Raw genomic sequence first — 15,429 nt, 5'->3', positions numbered from 1 at the left:
GAGCATGTTTTCCTTAAGAATTTTTATTTTGAAAAAATAGAGGAACTATTCATGGAATAGGCCTTAGAGGCAGGCTGCTTAGGTTCAAATAAAATAGCCCTGCCACTCACTACCTGTGACCTTGGCAAATTACTTACCCTTTCTGAGTCTTAATTTCTTTCCTGTAAAGAAAGCTGAAAGGTTCTACCTTAGAAGTTTGTTGTAAGGTACAGAACAAGCACATAGTATTCAATAAATGTTAGCTATACGTACATGTATGTGTATGTGCAATACATTGTATTACATGGGTTTCATTAATGTCAAAACAGATTAGGGCTGAGTAGTATTATTTTTGCTTCTCAAGTTCTGTGCATTTATTTTTAAAGCAAGTTGTAGAATGTAATGTGACATATTTTAGCCTGAAGTTGACTGACCAAGGACTGTGGATAAGTGTAGCATAGTTATTTTTTCTATCAAAAACAACAGCAATAACAAAAAGATTGAGTACTTTTAATATACATGTTGTCAAAAGACAAAATTACAACAAATTTAATCATAGATCTAATTGGCTTTTATTCAAGATGCATAAATCAGATCAGCCTCCATTCTACGAAATAGAATGAGAGGTCTCACTGGGCAGTGGCAAAGCAGTGGGTTTTGTGAGGTGAGAACTGTAACAGGAAAAAATGGTTGGTTGGTTAACATCAGATTTCTTTTAAGGATTAAAACAGAGCATTTCCATATTACACTGATTCGGGTAGACTGGAATCTCCTATTTTCAGAAAAAAAAAAACCTGCTCTATTTTGGGATCCACTTGCTTCCTTAGAGTTTAATGATACGGCATTTAGCAAGAGTGACTCCATTTTGGTTTGGTCTAATCTGTTGGGCCCTAGTACGAGAGCTCAATCCAAAACAGTGGCCTCCCATAATTTTTGCTTAACAGTGCAAAAAGTTTTTAAGTGTTTTCTTTGATTGACCAGCCTAATTCTAAGAACGTTTCATCTGGAAAATAAAAGATTACATCCAAAAGAGAATTCTGGTCCCTTGTTCCAAAGTTATTTTATTTCTTATTCCCTTCAGTGGGAGGGGTAAGGAGGTGTGACATATTCTCACTGCTATATATCAAAGCGTTAATGGTGGAATTTTGTCATTGTAAAACATTTGGAGTTATTTTCAAGAAAAGCGCTGTGTAAACAAGGAACTTATTTTAAGAACAACTCCACATTTGTTGAGATACTTGTTTAGTTGTTATGGCTTGGTCTGGTATCTGAAAATAGAATCAAAGTAATAACCAGAAAACCCTTAGCACCCATGTAAATAGACTCTATTTTGCAGACCGGGAAACTGAGGCCCATAGAGGATAAGAGACTTAAAGATTCTAAGCTATTAAAAACTCCAAGTCTCTGTTTCTTTGCTTTTCTCAGTGCTTCAAAACATTCCCCACTTCAGTTTCTTAGTTTTTTTTTTTTTTTTTAAATTATTACTGATTGTTTTGGGGGTGTTTTCTCTAAGTGTCCTTCATTTTTCAGTTAAAGTATTTATGGCAGATAAACTATTGTAGTGACAAGAATCAGAATTCCTGTGTTCAAGTCACTTGATTGAAAAGACCTTATTTAATGAGTTTTAGATATTCATGCAGAAAGAGGGCTGGGTTTTTTTGGTTTAAAATTTTTTTTCTTTAACAGTCCTGAACACAATGTATGTTTGTTTGTTTTTCACATGGCCTGGGAAAAAAATTTTTAACTTAGATATTACATGAGAATGCTACAAAAACTTTACCATTACTTCAGTTTCTATTATTAGGTGATTTTAAGTTTTTACAACTGCTTTTTTGGGCTTATTTATTGGCAAAGTATTTCCCTTATATTTCTGTTTTAGTATCTTCTGTTATAAGCACTACTTAATATATATGTGAAGTTCAGTTTTCCAGATCAATTAAAGGTAAAGAACTTACATTTTTATTTCTTGGGTTTGCCCAGTTTAGTCTTCTAAATGGTAAATGTAAACTTTGCTGTGGCAAAGACTTTGGTTTAACATGTACACACCCGCACCCCCCCGCCGCCCTATCAGTAAGTTATGGAGTTTTCTTTTTAAAATGCCTTCATGCTGTCAGAATAATTTCTTGACTTAGAGAATCCTAGACTTTTCTCCCCTCTAAAATTAACTACATGTCTGAATTTTTTTGTCCCTCTCTTCCAAATCCTCAGAAAGCAAGCCCTCTTCTCTACACTCCCCAATTAGAAGACACATCCCTTTCTCTTTATTGACCATAAAACTAGACACACAGTCGGCCTTCTATATCTGTGGATTCAAACAACCGTGGATTAAAAATATTTGAGGAAAAAAAAAAGTACCTCTTTACTGAATATGTATATACTGTTTTCCTTGTCATTATTTCCTAAACAATACGGTAAAATGGTGATTTATATAATATTTACATAATATTAGGTGTCATAAGTAATTTAGAGATGATTTAACTTATATGGGAGCGTATGTGTAGGTTGTATGCAAATACTACACCATATTTTATCAGGGACTTGAGTATCTGTGGATTTTGGCATCCTTGGGGGGTGCTTGGAACCAGTCCCCCTGGATACCTGAGGAGTGACTGTGCTGTGTGATAGCAGCAGTATGGGATGGAAAGATGAGATCCTGTTGGTGCAGGTACATTAGTTGGACATTTGGTGTAACTCACCAAAAGTGACAAAAAACAGAGAAACAGTATTTGTGGTGAATTAAGAAATTGAGAAGCACCGAATTGAATTGAGACGTGGTTTTGACTTCCTGAAATCTCCCCACACCATTTTATAACTCCTCAGTTTTTCCATTTAGCTTTACCTTCTTCTGTGACAGAGATTCATTCATTTTCTTTCCTTACTATGCTTTAAGAAACTCTTACACTTCTGTATAGAAGAGGTGTTTCGTTTCCTCTTTTCATTTTCATCAACATATCTATATAGCTACCTTCAGGATTTTGCAGTCATAAATGTGGGCATTTGGGAGGGTAGCATGAGAAGAGCATTTAATTAAAAATAACTATATTGTGTTTCTTTATTTTAGAGTACTATTAATCCTGTAGATGCAATATATCAACCTAGTCCTTTGGAACCTGTGATCAGCACAATGCCTTCCCAGACTGTGTTACCTCCAGGTAATTTGGGAAAATGTTTCTTAGATTCATTGATGAGAAAAAAATAATTTGTGTGGCTGTCATAGCAGTCTTAGCTATTACTGTTTATTTTTGGTTTTCATTGTTTTTAATAAATAAAAGGACTCAAAAAATAATACAGCCGAAAGTGAACTGGAAAAAGACGATAATGTTTTGATATTGGCGCTTTACTGAAGTGTGATGAAAGTGGTTTTGTTATTCAAAGTAAGACAGAAAACAAACGTGGTTACTAAGATTTGGATTCACTGGTAGGACAGAATTCTATGACTCAGAATTCATGGCTAGTGAGGAAAAATTACTATACCTTATTCTGGATAATCCAGGGATGTTCCGTTTTGGGGTATTCTGTGTAGCTCCGAACTATACAAATGGTATGTTCATGGTAGATTTTAAGATAATGAGAAAGTGAAGAAGGAAATTTATGATGCCTACTGATCACATGACATCTGGGTTTTTTTGTTTGTTTTTTTTTGTTTTTAGAGCAATAAATGCAATTTTTTTTAAAACTGGGAAAGAAGGACTCAGGACCAGTACCTAGCTATACTGACTGATTCCTTTTGCCCTTTTGTTATATCCAACAGTTCTATGTTCTCAATGATGGCATAGTGGAGTCAGAAATTGTACTGTAAAAGGGAAAACTCTTTTTAAAGGTACTAGTAAGTATGTGAAATCCTTTTGTGAGTTTTTACTTCTTTTTTTTTTTTTTTTTTGGGTGCAGAGTCTTGCTCTGTCGCCCGGGTTGGAGTGCAATGGCGCGATCTCGGCTCACTGCAAGCTCCGCCCCCCGGGTTCACGCCATTCTCCTCCCTCAGCCTCCCGAGTAGCTGGGACTGCAGGCACCTGCCACCGCGCCCGGCTAATTTTTTTCTGTATTTTTAGTAGAGACAGAGTTTCACCGTGTTAGCCAGGATGGTCTCGATCTCCTGACCTCGTGATCTGCCCACCTCGGCCTCCCAAAGTGCTGGGATTACAGGCGTGAGCCACCACGCCCGGCCGAGTTTTTACTTCTTAAGTGAATTAGCTTAAACTACCTCTGGGGGCTAAAGAGGAGGAGGTACTGTACTCCACTTCAGATTTTATGTGGTTTGAGGCTCAGAAACACATTATCATCAGAAGCATTTGTTGATTTTACAGCGTAGTTATACTGCAGTATTGGCCTACTGTGGCTGGTCTTTTGATATCCTGCCTGGTATCTTCGTACTCTGTAGCCTATCATCATTGAGTTTAAGAGGCTAGGAAGTCAAAAGGAAGGAGTAGCATGGAACTAGACTTAATGAAATAAAGTTTCAAAAATTACTGGCCTTTAGGATTTTGAATCCCAGACAATTACAGCCAATAGAATGTGTGTTTGGCTGTTCCTGTACCTTATTTTATACGTTCAAATCTCCTAGAACCTGTTCAGTTGTGTAAGTCAGAGCAGCGTCCATCTTCCCTACCAGTTGGACCTGTGTTGGCTACCTTGGGACATCATCAGACTCCTACACCAAATAGTACAGGTACAGATTGGCATAATTTCTTTATGTCTCATAACTATTTATTAACATTTGAGGTTTGTTTGTGACCTCTCATGAGGAGAGGGAAAGTTGAAGAAATGTGTTGTATATTTTCTGTTGGAGATATCTTAGTTTGAACATTACAGTTCCATACATGAAGTGGTTAGCTTTGTGTTTGAAAGAGAAGCTTTAGTAAGTAAGTATTATTTATTTTTAAATTTTAAAAATTTTTATTTTTGAGACAGGGTCTCACTCTGTCATTCAGGCTGGAGTGCAGTGGTACGATCAGGGCTCACTGTAGTTTTGACGTCTCAGGCCTCAGGCTCCCAAGTAGCTGGGACCATAGGCACACACACCACACTTGGCTGATTTTTTAATTTTTGTAGAGAGGAGTCTCCCTTTGTTGCTCAGGCTGGTCTCAAACTCTTGGGCTCAAGCAGTCTTCCTGCCTTAGCCTCCCAGTGTGCTGGGATTATACAGGCATGAGGCACCATGCCTGGAATAATTTAAATAAAATAAAATATTACAGAGTTTTGTTTGTTTGTTACCTTAACATTGTTTTGGTGATCTGTGTTGACTTTTTGAAAAATGTACTCCAGCTAGACTTGCATACTTTCTTATTATGAAGCTGACACAGAAGTGCACAGAATAAAAACTGAAAGTCCTCTTTACTCTCCCCCCAGTAATTTGCATGCATGTATGTGCATATACACTTATGTTGTGTATTTTTATTGTTTTTGTTTGAACCTAAGTTAGGTTATGTGTTTCTGTGACTTGCGTTTTTCCTTTAACAAAGAACACTTAGAGCACTTTCCATGTTTGTAAAATTAGGTCTACAGCATTCTTTTTACAGCTGCCTGGGCAGGTATTGCTTGTTTTTTCCACTGATGGACATTTAAGTTTTTTCCAGTGTTCTTCTACTATAAGCAATACTTCGGTGATATCCTTGTACAGCACCTTTGGCATATGTGTATTTTTTTAGAAAACATTTATCAATCTTTCACCTTTTTGCTAGTTTTATAGTCAGAAAAAAGATACTTCATTTTAATTTGCATTTTCTTTTTGTTTGTTTAAATGTTTTGTTTTTTGTTTTTGAGATGGAGTCTCACTCTGTCGCCCAGGCTGGAGTCCAGTGGCACCATCTCGACTCACTGCACCCTCCACTTCCTGGGTTGAGGTGATTCTCCTGCCTCAGCCTCCTGAGTGGCTGGGATTAAAGGCGTGCGCCACCATGCCCCACTAATTTTTGTATTTTTAGTAGAGACAGCATTTCACTATGTTGGCCAGACTGGTCTCGAACTCCTGACCTCAGGTGATCTGTCCACCTCCACCTCCCAAAGTGCTGGGATTACAGGTGTGAGCCACCGCGCCCAGCCTGCATTTTCTTAATTCGTTTAGGCTTATGGTCTTTATTTTTTCTGTTTTACAGGGATATTATCAGTGTTAGATAGTAGATTTATCTTGTTTTAAAATTAAATGTATGTTGAATAACTTGTAGAACCAAACTCAAGGAAGCATCTAGCACTTTTCACACTGTTAAACCTGGAAGCCAAAACCAAAACCACTCTTGAAGAAGTGAGAGATCAGCCCCTTTTGTTCATCCTCAGATTTTTTTCCCGGGTAGGATTTTTCCTATGTAATGATGAATAATTACCCTGTGATTTTAAAAATTCGAATTAGTAAAAGTACTGATGCTATTACTTTGATCTTTACTATTTAACAGCATGGGCAGTCGCCTTTGAATTTTGAAAGAAAAAAAATAGCTCCCTTACTTGAAGCTCTTGGGAAAAGGCTGATAAGCAATTTAAATAATGAAATTGAAATATTTTGGTTGACTTCTGTATTTCCTGAGCTGTGTCACCTCTTCTTCATTTAAAAAATAGTACCTGTTTGTTGTTGTTCGTATTTTTATGTCGGAATTTTGAAACAACCAAAATTCCAAAATTTTCCTGTTTGGAAATACGTAAAACTAGTAACAGACTTTGAGAAAGTGAGAAGCTCTTCTTATGTACATTAATTTTAATAAAAATTATTTCCAGAAGATAATCTTCTGAAAACTATTTCAGTTGAAGATATTTCAAAAATCTAACACTTTAGAGTAGATTTAAAGAAAAATTTAAAATTAAATTTCTGTGATTTATATCTTACTTGATTTTTCATCCTAACTTCATATTCTCCACTTTTCTTTCCCTTACTTCTCTTGTTAATACAAAAAAGAAATAAAGGAATAAGATACAATGTTTGCTCTCCTAAGTAAATCTCAGGATCTTTTGTTTGCAGTTCCCACTCAAACTTTTCTTCTTAGATACAGTTTCACTTGTGTGATCACCTGGAATATTTGCATGCTACTTAATCATTTGCAATTCTTGGTCAATTTTTTTTTAATTCCAATAAGAAAAAGCTGCTTTTCTCTCTTACTTTTTCTGTTGGGTAATAAAAAGAATATGAAGTTGTTTACTAATAAGGTGAGCTACCTTTGGAATTTCCAAAATAAGCGTTACCTTTTAGGGGTTAAACTTTTTGTGTTATCTTTTTAAAATGCCTTTGTGAATATGATGACTAAATGTGGCAAACTGATGTGCTCTTTTTCACAACTATTGAACCATAGATATAGGAATGGGCAAAAAATCCGTAAGTGACTCTGGATTCTTTTTTTTTTTTTTATTGAGACAAGGTCTCACTCTGTTTACCCAGGCTGGAATGCAGTGGCACAAACACAACTCACTGCAGCCTTGACCTCCTTAGATCAAGTGATCCTGCCCCAGCCTCTCGTGTAGCTGAGACCACAGGCACATGCCACCATGCCCAGCTAATTTATTTATTTATTTTTTTAAGAGATGGGGCTCTCACTTTGTTGCACAGGCTGGTCTTAAACTCCTGGCCTCAAGCAGTCCCCCATCTGGTGCTCCCAAAGTGCTGGAATTACAGGCATGAGCCATTGTGCCTAGCCTGGATTCATTTTTATTGCTGTCTTCAATTTCTTCCAGAACTGTGGCCCTGGCTTTCAGATTGCCATCAGTGTCTTAATAAACTTTAGTCTTCACCAGACATCTGTAGATTAGTATAAATTGCCTGACAGCCCTTAAATGCTCAGTAAGTTAAACTGATCTTAATACTCCATTTGTCGATTGGTTTGATACTTTTTTGTTCTTGCTTTACTACTAGACAAGGTACCAGATGATCATCTCAGAGATTAGATGGCAGGCTTCTTTCTCTGGGTCTTCATTAATTTCCATTTCTTTAGTTAGACTGTTTAGGAATAGAAAAATGTTCTTCTGAATCTTTTCATTTTCTGCATTCTTCTCATCGTAGTCCTCTATTTTTATCTCCACCTCTGAGCCCCTGACTTAGGTGGAAAAGAAGAGAGGAATTTGGATGGTGTGTGTATTTTCCATGTGATTGCCAAAAAATATCGAATGATAAGAATGTGATATCCTGCAATATTTTAATGTTTATGTGGTCTTAATATTCTTTCCATTTTGCATTCCCAGTGGCTCACTGCTGCATTTTTAGGTATCTGGATCTGCAGTGTAAAATAAGAGCCCCGGTATCCCATTGGTAATCATATCTGTTGTTGGACTTGCAACTCCACAACTCATATAATCAAAAGGGGGGCCCCCTTCCTAGTATTAATGATAATCTTTAATTATAGAATGAGGACATAGCTTTTTGTTTCATTTATTTAAAAGGCTGTGTCCTCATTTTATATCATGATTTGCCATTTTCTGTGTGGAGTTTAAATGTTGATTTTCTTTATAAATAGTGTAGCGACTTTTACAAACTTAACCAAACTCTTTTTTGATTTTAGAAAAGTCTGCTTTGACTCCATCTCCCTAGTTTCTTCTCTTTCACCAACATTTTTCTCTAAAACCCTTTTAACTTCCTAGGCAGTGGCCATTCACCACCGAGTAGCAGCCTCACTTCTCCAAGCCATGTGAACTTGTCTCCAAATACAGTCCCAGAGTTCTCTTACTCCAGCAGTGAAGATGAATTTTATGATGCTGATGAATTCCATCAAAGTGGCTCATCCCCAAAGCGCTTAATAGAGTAAGTAGATGAACAGAATATGTATTTAAATGATTCTCGTGATTTTTAAAAATCTAATTTGATTTTGAGACTAGTGTTAATGACAGACTTGCCTCATCAGTTATTATTTGGGAAAATTAAAAGGGCAACCTTTTTAATAGAAGTTTTTTTATTGATAAATAATATGTGTATGGACAACTTGTTTTTAGTTGGCTTATTGAGCAAAGCCAGTTCTGTGAGAGTTTTGATTTTAGTCCTAAGTTACTCCAAATGGAATAAATAGTATCACCTATAGTAATGTGCCAGTGTTATTATTAGTTGAACCCTGGCCATTTCTACAGTACCAACATTAGGAGAGGGTCCAATGAGAGTGAATAAGCTATGAAGCATTATTCAAATAAGAGGCTTCTATTACTTTTTTCTTTTTTTAATTAGAGTGGAAATATTCAACACCTATCAGCCAGGCACTGTGCTAGGTTGATATCAAGATTACAAAGATCCAGGCCCTGCCCACAGGGAACTTTTGGGGGAATAGGCAGACATTTATAATCTAATGGAATACATATCTTAGTCCCTTTAAGCTGCCATAGCAAAATACAGTAATCTAGGTAGCTTATAAACAACAGAAATTTATTTCCTACAGTGTTACGGAGCAAAAGGGGTTTGCTGCCCAATGCACTAGAAGCCATTACTAAGTCCCAGGTTTTTGAGGAAAGAAAAGCTTTTTATTGCAAGTCTACTTACAGGGAAACAGAAGTCCACCTCAAATCTGTCTCTTTGCACTGGCTTTAAGGCACTAATTTTATTTAAAAACATTTAGGGAGGCCAGGTGTGGTGGCTCATGCCTGTAATCCCAGCACTTTGGGAGGCCGAAGCTGGCAGATCATGAGGTCAGGAGTTCGAGACCAGCCTAACCAACATGGTGAAACCCTGTCTCTACTAAAAATACCAAAAAAAAAAAAAAAAAACAGTTAGCCAGGCATGGTGGTGCATGCCTATAAATTCCAGCTACTCAGGAGGCTGAGTCAGGAGAATCGCTTGAACCTGGGAGGCGGAGGTTGCAGTGAGCTGAGATCACACCACTGCACTGTAGCCTGGGTGACAGAGCAAGACTCTGTCTCCAAACAAACAACAACAACAAAAACAGTTTAGGGAGCCGGGTGTGGTGGCTTATGCCCCTAATCTCAGCAATCTGGGAGGCTGAGGCAGGAGGATCCATTGAGCCCAGGAGTTTGAGACCAGCTTGGGCAACATGGTAAAACCCTGTCTCTAAAAAAGTACAAAAATTAGCTGAGTGTGGTGGCACACGCCTGTCGTCCTAGCTACTTGGGAGGCTGAAATGGGAGAATCTTTTGAACCCAGGAGGTGTAGGTTGCAGTGAGCCGAGATTGGGCTGCTGCACTCCAGCCTGGGTGACGAGAGTGAGACTCTGTCTTAAAAAAAAAAAAAGAAGTAGAATTACTGATTTACTTTCATTTTACTTGTGTTTGTTGTAGATGTATTCATAGTTAGCTTAGTTTTTGTTGGGAATTACTTCTAATTCTGCTTTCTCAGGAGTTAGTACTGTTACTATAGCTAGGGTTTTTGCTTTTTAAGACAGTACAAATTTGGAAATAATTAAAGGTGAATTTGCAAGCCAATTACCTTCAGCCAGTCCTTAGACCTTGAATGCTGGTTTCTTTAAATAAGAAATGTTGCATTAAGACTCTAGCTCTCTTAAGTATGCACATGAATTGAGAAATACAGCATTTGTATTATGACTGTATCATAACTGCTCAAAATGTTAGCATGTATATGGAAAATGACTGTATTGCTTCATCAAGTTTTTTGTCTTACGATCAGTTCAGCTGTTGAGTGTGAGAAAAAGTGAAATATATGTGGTCTAGGTGAATATATATAGTTAAGACATGGAAGGGAGGTTTAAATCTACAACTAAAGAAGGCCAGTGTAGCAGAAAGGGCTTAGTTTAGCATATTGGTTTCTTTTCTTCATTTTGAATGTTAAAACATAAACTATTGAGGAACCATTGTTAGCAGTTTGCCAATAGAAATTTAATTTTGGAAAAAAAGTTTTTATAATGGGTTAAAAGAAAATAAGCATTTGGAAGAAAATTCCAAAATGAAAGGTTATTATTAATTTTTGAAGGGTTCAATCATTATTTTTTTAAAAGAGAATTAAAGACCATCTTTTTTTTTTTTTTTTTTTTTGAGACAGAGTCTCTGTCGCCCAGGCTGGAGTGCAGTGGTGCCATCTTGGCTCACTGCAAGCTCTGCCTCCCGGGTTCACGCCATTCTCCTGCCTCAGTCTCCCGAGTAGCTGGGACTACAGGCGCCCACCACCACGCCCAGCTAATTTTTTGTATTTTTAGTAGAGATGGGGTTTCACCGTGTTAGCCAGGATGGCGTCGATCTCCTGACCTCATGATCGGCCTGCCTCGGCCTCCCAAAGTGCTGGGATTACAAGCATGAGCCACTGCGCCCAGCCTTTTTTTGAGACGGAGTTTCACTCTTGTTGCCCAGGCTGGAGTGCAATGGCGCAATCTCGGCTCACTGCAACCTCCGCCTCCTGGGTTCAAGCGATTCTCCTGCCTCAGCCTCTGAATAGCTGGGATTACAGGTGCCCACCACTGTGCCCACCACCGTGCCCACCACCATTCCCAGCTAATTTTTGTACTTTTAGTAGAGGCGGGATTTTGCCATGTTGGCCAGGCTGGTGTGAACTCCTGACCTCAGGCTGTCCGCCCGTCTCGGCCTCCCAAAGTGCTGGGATCACAGGCATGAGCCACTGCACCTGGCCTAAAGACAATACGTTAGCTGTTGTTCTAAACAAAGTGCAATTGAATGTCACTTGCTAGTAAATCACTCATCTATCCATCCTTTAAAAGCATATGACTGTATTCAGTAAAAGCTTGGTAATACGTGGTTAGCTCTTGGTAACATCACTGATAGACACTCTCTGGCCCCGGTTTAAGGGATTCTCCCAAAATTTCTATGAAATCGAAACATTTAAAACACCTGTTGTACCTGTAATAGGCAGGTCTACAAAGTCATGCACAGGCTCATGGGCTTCTTCTATTCCTGCTGTTAAGGTTCCTTCATTGCTCTCCCAGTACCCTGTCCCATAATAAACACACAGTTCATGATCATCTCTTTGAAAGGGTCCAGAGTTGAGTTTTTATGTCCAACTAACCCACTCTGTGTTCCTTTTCTCCCTCAATTTCACTCTTCCTTGTTTGTATACTCTAATCTATAAGCCCAAACCACTAAGGACTGCAGATGTTTTATTTGGGCAGCACAGTGTTCTGTTGACTTGTTTTTTATTTTAACAAGGCTTTAGATCCTTTCAGGTTGGGTATGCTGGCTCCCCAGTTCCATATATATCTTTATGTCTTGGTCCTATCCACATGTTCTCTGCCTGGCATCTGTAGGTATTTGAGCTTGTGACACCTGCTGGTCATCAGCTGCTACTGCTGATTTTCTAACTGAGATCAAATTTCTTTTTACTATTTTTTGTTTTTGTCTTTCTGAAGGAAGAGAACTTGAAAGCTTAAGTCCTTTCACTATTCTTTTTCTAAATACCTATACTAATGATAGCTTCTGTGTAACTATGTCACTGAGCACTGTAGTTTACACATTTATAAATTAGATAAAAGTACATGTTGGAAAGAACTTGTACTTTGGAGCCAGAAGTGTTTGAAAGGTCTCCAGTACTCACCAGTTGTGTGACTTCAGGCCAGTCGTTGAACCTCTGAGCATGTGTGTATTATGAGCGTCATTGTGTTTACCTTAGGGTTGTAATGTAGATACAGACACACCGTGTGTGGTGCATACAAGATACTCAATAAATTGTTACTATAATTCATAGCTTTAAATTGTTTTTGCACACTTTATGATTTTATGCCTAAATTCTAGACAACTTAGCCCATTGCAGATAAAACTTTCCTGTATACATAGATGTTGTTTTTAACTGTTTTCTTTATATCATTTGTTCTGAACAAGGTAAATTATGAAATGGCTGAAAATTTATCCCTTTTTTTTTCAATTTACAGTCTTATTGAGTATTTCACTTGGCTCAGACATGGTTTCTAACCATGGGTAAGGAGAAAAAAACAGCATAAATAGGACCTTTGAAATTACATCTAAAATAAGATTCATATATTATAGGATTTGGGGTTTTTAGGTCAATTGATTTAAAAGATTGACTCTATTTTGAGATACATCACAGAGGCACAAAGCATTTTAAAGGTAACTTTCATGCTTTTCTTTTTTGAGATAGAGGGTCTCCCTCTATCACTCAGGCTAGAGTGCAGTGGCATGAACACAGCTCACTATAGCCTCAACCTCATGGGCTCAAGTGAGCCTCCCACCTCAGCCTCCCCAGTAGCTGGAACCACAGGCACACACCACCATGCCCAGCTAATTTTTTTTTTTTTTGAGACAGAATCTCACTCTGTCGCCCAAACTGGAGCTGGAGAGAGGTGCGATCTTGGCTCATTGCAGCCTCCACCTCCCAGGTTCAAACGATTCTCATGTCTCAGTCTCCAGAGAAGCTGGGACTATAGGCGCATGCCACCGCACTCGGCTATCTTTTTGTATTTTTAGTAGAGATGGGGCTTCACCATGTTAACCAGGCTGGTCTTGAACTCTTCACCTCAAGTGATCTGCCCACCTTGGCTTTTCAAAGTGCTGGGATTACAAGCCTGAGCCACCATGCCCAGCCTAATTTTTTATTTTTGGTAGAGATGGGGTCTCACCATGTTACCCAGGCTAGACTCAAAACTCCTGGGCTCAAGTGATCCTCCCACCTTGGCCTCCCAAAGTGTTGGAATTACAGGCTTGAGCCACCATGCCTGGCCCCAGTTCTGTCATTTAATGATCATTTGATTTCTCTTACCTGCATCTTTTAGACATATTTTTCATTGCCTCTCAAAACTGGTGAGGTGGACATTAGTTATAGTACCTTGTGATATATACTACTAAATAATCAAAGAAATAATAGTTACTCAAGGAATTTTGAAAAATAGATAAGTAACCAGGGCAAACTAGAATACATAATATATTCTAATTTTAGAATATCCTAATATTCTAGTGTTCTAATACAGGCAGAGCCCAGAGGATTTTTACAGCAGTGAAACTATTCTGTATGATACCATGGTGGATACATGTTGTCATATATTTATCAAAACCGATAGAACAGGCAACTCCTAGAGTGAACCCTAATATAAACTGTAGACTTTGAGTGATAATGATGTGTCAATGTAGGCTCATTGGTTGTAAGAAATATACCTCTCTGGTATGGGATGTTGATCGTGAGGGAGGTTTGCAGGTGTAGAGACAGGGAATATATGCATGCTGTCTATATTTTCTGTTCAGTTTTGCCATGAACCTAAAACTGCTCTAAAAATAAAGTTTATTAATTTAAAAAATCAAAAGAAGGTAAGTAACAAGGGCAAATTATGATTAGATTAGAATACATAATATGTTTTCCCACATGTAGAGTTGTAATAAGACTATTATATGTGTACTGTTTTATAAATATCTACAATGTGAGAAATTTGATTTCAGTTTTTACATTTAATAAGTAAATTGTGTGCCTTTTTTATTTTTCCTTTATTTATATATGAATACCACCTGGGTGTGGTGGCTCACACCTGTAAACCCAGTGACTTAGGTGGCTGAGGTGAGAGGATCACTTGAGGCCAGGAGTTCGAGTCCATCCTGGGCAACATAGGGAGACCTTGTCTCTTAAGAAAAATATAAGTATACGTGCGTGTGTGCGCGCGCAGACACACACACACACTTCCGTGGGTAAAATATGATCACAGGTATGATTATTAATAATAGAATAATCTTTCTTTAGATCTGTTAACTGGCTCATAAAAGCCAGTTAGCATAAATTTACTTGCGTAAATAAGATTTTTTTATTTTATAATTTCAAGTACAGTTTTTTAATGATTAGGAAGAGTGTTAATACCAATGTGGGCTTTTATCAAAGATCTCAAACATAAAGACAAGACATGTTTCTGAGACTTGCTGTTTTTGAGTTTCTGGAATTGTTGCCAAGAATTGTGACACATTTAGATTTATACCCAGTAACAAAATCAGAAAAGGAACTCTAGTTTTAAACTTAAATGCAGAGGCAAAGATCTCACTAAGTTTTGATGACCTCTAGGTCTTGACTATCAACATGGCTTTGTTGAGCACACCCCATGCATAAAGGATAAGACAAGAGACCTTGTCATCGAGAGAATTCTAAAGTGTATATATGCATGCATGGAACCCGCTAACCGTACGAGTCTAGCTTACTATGATTCTAAATTGCTTTCTTTAGCTTAAATAAGGTAATGTTTTTATAGTTCTTCTGGATCTGCCTCAGTCCTGACACACAGCAGCTCGGGAAATAGTCTAAAACGCCCAGATACCACAGAATCACTTAATTCTTCCATGTCCAATGGAACAAGTGATGCTGGTGAGTGACCTTTGATAATTTAACTTTTTTTTCTTTAAAAATATTTGTGGCCAGGCGCGGTGGCTCACACTGTAATCCCAGCACTTTGGGAGACCGAGGTGGGCAGGTCACTTTAGGTCCGGAGTTCAAGACCAGCCTGACCAACATGGTGAAACCCTGTCTCTACTAAAAAAATACAAAAAATTAGCTGGGTGTGGTGGTGCGTGCCTGTAATCCCAGCTACCAAGGAGGCTGAGTCAGGAGAATCGCTTGAACCTGGGAGACGGAGGTTTACAGTGAGCCAAGATCGTGCC

At 38.1% G+C, this 15,429-nt stretch overlaps 1 protein-coding gene across 19 annotated transcripts in view; it reads left to right on the top strand.

The window, feature by feature from the left end:
• Window positions 1-15,429, top strand: part of OSBPL9 (oxysterol binding protein like 9) — a 204,688-nt gene that overhangs the window by 173,230 nt on the left and 16,029 nt on the right. For 16 of the 19 annotated variants that reach the window (XM_055254766.2, XM_063627474.1, XM_055254764.2 and 13 more), the window contains 4 exons: window positions 3,041-3,131; window positions 4,541-4,645; window positions 8,530-8,689; window positions 15,024-15,136. In XM_055254766.2, coding sequence (XP_055110741.1) covers window positions 3,041-3,131; window positions 4,541-4,645; window positions 8,530-8,689; window positions 15,024-15,136 — 469 coding nt within the window. The remainder of the gene's footprint in view (window positions 1-3,040; window positions 3,132-4,540; window positions 4,646-8,529; window positions 8,690-15,023; window positions 15,137-15,429) is intronic. The other 3 variants (XM_063627477.1, XM_055254768.2, XM_055254765.2) reach the window with 1 other exon arrangement.

The sequence above is a fragment of the Symphalangus syndactylus genome, chromosome 12 (assembly GCF_028878055.3).
Source record: "Symphalangus syndactylus isolate Jambi chromosome 12, NHGRI_mSymSyn1-v2.1_pri, whole genome shotgun sequence".
Lineage (NCBI taxonomy): Eukaryota > Metazoa > Chordata > Mammalia > Primates > Hylobatidae > Symphalangus > Symphalangus syndactylus.
The sequence above is the reverse complement of the archived record's forward strand: the minus strand, read 5'-3'. Positions and strand labels throughout refer to the sequence as shown.